The 4,178-nt window shown below is 47.6% G+C and overlaps 1 protein-coding gene across 1 annotated transcript in view; it reads left to right on the top strand.

Moving 5' to 3' along the window:
* The window catches only part of NBAS (neuroblastoma amplified sequence), a 578,163-nt gene continuing 573,985 nt past the window's right edge, over nt 1–4,178 (top strand). Inside the window, exon 1 of the mRNA XM_018558184.1 lies at nt 1–119. Coding sequence (XP_018413686.1) covers nt 3–119 — 117 coding nt within the window. The 5' untranslated portion in view covers nt 1–2. The remainder of the gene's footprint in view (nt 120–4,178) is intronic.

Genomic DNA, 4,178 nt, shown 5'->3' on the forward strand with positions numbered 1-4,178 from the left:
GCATGCCAGGAGTAAACATGGCGGCGCCTAGTGATCTGGCAGACAGCGGGAGTACCGAAGAGAATATCCTATACGATCTTCTGATAAACACCGAGTGGCCGCCGGAGCCCGATGTCCAGGTCAGGGGCAGTACGGGGTGGGGTGGCAGGGGCAGAATTGGGGGGGTTTATTTGGTCAGATGCCCTGGTTGTCTGTCCATATCCCTGTATAGGTGAATGGCACAGGACACGCAGCAGTTTGGTGTCAATTGCTGAATCTACGTTATAATCATGATAATCACAGACACCCATCAGGCTGCCCTGAAAATGCTAATTGCCTGGCTTTTTCTGGCTTCAGTAGTTCCTGAGCCCTGAACAAGCATGCTCCCAGTGAAGTCTGCTCTGTATACTTGTTCCGGGTGAGCAGCTCCATGCATTATAAAGGATTTTTTAAATATTAGGACAGCCTAACACAGGGGAGAACAAACTCTGGCCCTTCAGTGGTTGTGGAACTACAAGTCCCATGAGGCATTGCAAGATTCTCACAGCCACAGGCATGCCTCCCGGAGACAAATGCATCATGGGATTTGTAGTTTCAACACAGCTGGAGGACCACCCCTGACCTAATATGTGCAATCTTCACTTGTCCTTTCCAGCGCTGTACCCAAATTTCTCCGCCATCCAGCGCCGGGGTTCCTCTTTTGGCAGAATTACACTCTGTCTACTTCCTATGAGCCCAACCTGTCGTTGACTCCTCTCCTAGTGGGTGTGGTATCATGCATGCTGGGCCCATAGTATTTGCGCCACCCAGCCCTGGAAGAATGGCCGCCGTCAGTAAAAGAGCTCAGGATGACATCACCAGACCAGCCGGAAGACCTAAAGGAGACGGGTATGTACAGGAGCTTGTGGGGAGAGAGGGAAATCTCTCCCCCCAACTTGCCTGTTGTATATAAACGTACGGACGGGCAGCGTGCTCATGCCATTGGTTTCTGTAAGCAGCATTTTTTATTACCCCCCTGCTCCTGCACGCCCCCCTAGCTGTAAACATTTGAAACAGTAACCGAAAGCTGTGATATACAAGCGTTTGGGCAGCTATAGAGCCACCTGATCACTTGCATGCTGCGTGGCTGTATGCGGGGCGCCCCCTTCCGCAGCCGGCTATCCTGGGCTCCGCTGTCCCCCGTCCAGATCCGGTACCAGCATTGCGGGTTTGTTTACCTCTATGGGAGGGAGATCAGCACACTTCCAGCTGCTGATTTCCCCCCTGATCACTGAAAGTATAAGTTAGGGATGCACCGATACCACTTTTTTAAGACCGAGTACGAGTACCGGTACTTTTTATCAAGTACTCGCAGATACCAATTACCGATACTTTTTCTTAAAGGGACAGGTCACTTTTTTTCTAAAGCAATACAAACTAATGCTTTAAGGTCACTTTCTTAATATTATGATTCATGAGATGACGAGGGAGCATGACGCCGGCTTCCCGGCCAATCAGAATGCCGGGTGCTGCCTCATTACACGGCGCCTGGCTTCCGGATTTGCTAGCTTCCTGACCAATCGGGAAGCTGGGCAGCGCGTCATTGCACGCTACCCGGCTTCCTGATTGGCCGGGAAGTCGACTCCATGCTCTCTCATCACAAGTGACGAGAGAGCATGGAGCCATTTCCTGGCCAATCAGGAAACCGGGCAGTGTGTAATGATTCGCTGCCCGGGTTCCTTATACAGGAAGTACTCGTGCTAGGTATCGGAGCATTTGGGCGAGTACCTGTACTCACCCAAATACTCGGTATCGGCACCGATACTAGTATCGGTATCGGTGCATCCCTAGTATAAGTGATGTGTATTGCATGTATTGTATATGCAAAAAAGTAAAAACAATTAAAGTCACATAAAAAAAAAAGGAGAGAAACAGAAAATGTTCCCCCCCTGCCCCATGTACATGCATGTATGACTGCAAACATGTCTCAAGCATGCCAACATGCGAAAACGATGACGCACATGTTACATATCACCTCAAATGTCGGAGTGCGAGCTATAATTCTAATTCTTCTTAACACTAAACTGATGAGCAGTAAAAGCTTTGGTGACCTGTTCACACGACGTCCGTTTTCTGTGCTGACCTGATCCGTACACTCCTGCACTAAAAATGCATCCCAATGTATCCCTATGTGTTTTATGGGCTACATTCTCACGTGCGCAGTCTGTTCAGGTTACGACAGACAAAAAACTGCATGTCACATTTTGTCCGTTCCGGAAACGCAGAGCGCGTTTACTGGAACGCATCAAAAACACGGCAAAAACACATAGCACCGCGCCTGCAGATCCGCACCTGAAAATCATGTGAACAGGCCCTAAAAGTGTCGCCTATGGCCAGTTTTGGTATTTTTTTGCGATTTCGCAAGTGCGCGCAATTTTAAGGCTTGACATGTTTGGTGTCTATTTACCCGACTTGACCCCGTCTTTTATATCTTCCAAATTGGGGTGATAAATGTTTCCTAACATAATTTAGGGGAAACAGGTTTTTTCCCCAAAAAATTTTCAGTACTTTCTTGTTATATAGTAAAAAATAACCCCCCCCCCCCAAAAAAAAAAAAAAATACCCCCCCCCCCCAGTGGTGATTAAATACGACCAAAATAAATCTCTATGTGTCCCCAAAAAATGGTATTAAATTGAATTTCAGTACAGCGTTGCATGATGGAATAAATGTCAGCCAAAGTACTGCAGCGCTGAATACTGAAAAATGGCCTCCACAGGAAGGGGGTGTAACACCGCGGTCAGCAAGTGGTTACAGAGGAACCCCAACCAAAATCTTTTTGTTTTTTTTATTTTTGGATGGCATGTGGAAGGTTTGGAACTAAGGGGCCAAGTTATCAAAAAAAAAAAAAAAGGTCACATAGAGTATTCGTCCAGTGAATCTGCATGAACATTCATTTTGTGTGAATTAACCAGCTGGTGTGAGAATGGGGCAGAATCGAATGTTCTAAAGCTGGCCGTACACCTATCGATTATCATAAAATTTTTTCATGTAGTTGTTCTATCAAAGTTGGTGACTGCGTTGGAATGTGTGACCCGGTCACACATTGCAACATAATCCCGCCCACTTTGTCAGCGGTGGAATGTGTGACCGCCCATTATGTCAAGCATTCTAACGCTTTGTCAGCTGTTCCATGGCAGATTGGCTCACTGAGCATGTGCTGGAGAATCGATCTGCATTACCGCATCTGCCCTGGAACAGCTGATCGGTCCTCAAATGTCACTTCTATCCGACTTTGTGAGTGTGGTGGAATGTGCCATCTCACATTCCCCAGTTATGAGAGGGCGACATTACGTTGGAACGTGTGACCGCGCCACAGGTCACACATTCCAACATAATCACAACATTCGATAGAACACCGTCCTCTAACCCTCGTTTGATTTCCGCTCGAATACCCCATCAAGCACAGAAGGGATTTCCGTTTGCGCATGTGCAGTGTTTATGTTGTGTTTTTTTCCGGACGAAAACGCCACTAATCCATCAATTTTCGTTCGAGAAATTTTTTTCCAGCCTGACCGATCGAGGAAATTCAGCCAGAAATGCAGTAAAAAAAATAGTTGGGTTCCCTTCAACTGATTATCGTTCCAAAGACCTTTCGAAGGCCATTTCCGAATGCAATTCAATAGATGTATGGGCACCTTTGGTGTGTTTTATTTTTCTGGTCGAATGTTCTGGGCAGTAATGAATTGGGACAATACCTCATTATGACCACTAGGTGGAGCTGATGATCCCTATACTGTCAATGTACATATACTTAGGAAGATATCCCAGTCCAGGACTTGCAGTTCTGTAGGAGCTTCAGGTAGACAGGGCAACTCCTGTGACAGGTGAGAGAGAAGAGCACAGCACAGCGCAGCACAGCTCTCCCCTCTCATTGTATACTGTCTACACGGAGCGGCAGGGTTACTTATAACCCGGCCGCTCTGCTCACTGCAGTCATAGACTCGGGACTCGGCGGCGGAGGACGGAACCAGAGGAGAGAGGTAAGTGCAGGGGGGAGGGGGAGAAGGCTGCACACTGTTTATATGTGAAATCGGCGACATCGTCGATTTCACATGTAAACGAAAAATCGTCTGCCTCACTCTACATTCAGTCCTCCTTGTACAAAGCAGGACTGAATGTAGAGAGGGCAACTTCCCCACAAGGACACCGCTGCCGCCCC

The sequence above is a fragment of the Nanorana parkeri genome, unplaced genomic scaffold, assembly GCF_000935625.1.
Source record: "Nanorana parkeri isolate BGI_ZX_2015 unplaced genomic scaffold, ASM93562v1 scaffold324, whole genome shotgun sequence".
Lineage (NCBI taxonomy): Eukaryota > Metazoa > Chordata > Amphibia > Anura > Dicroglossidae > Nanorana > Nanorana parkeri.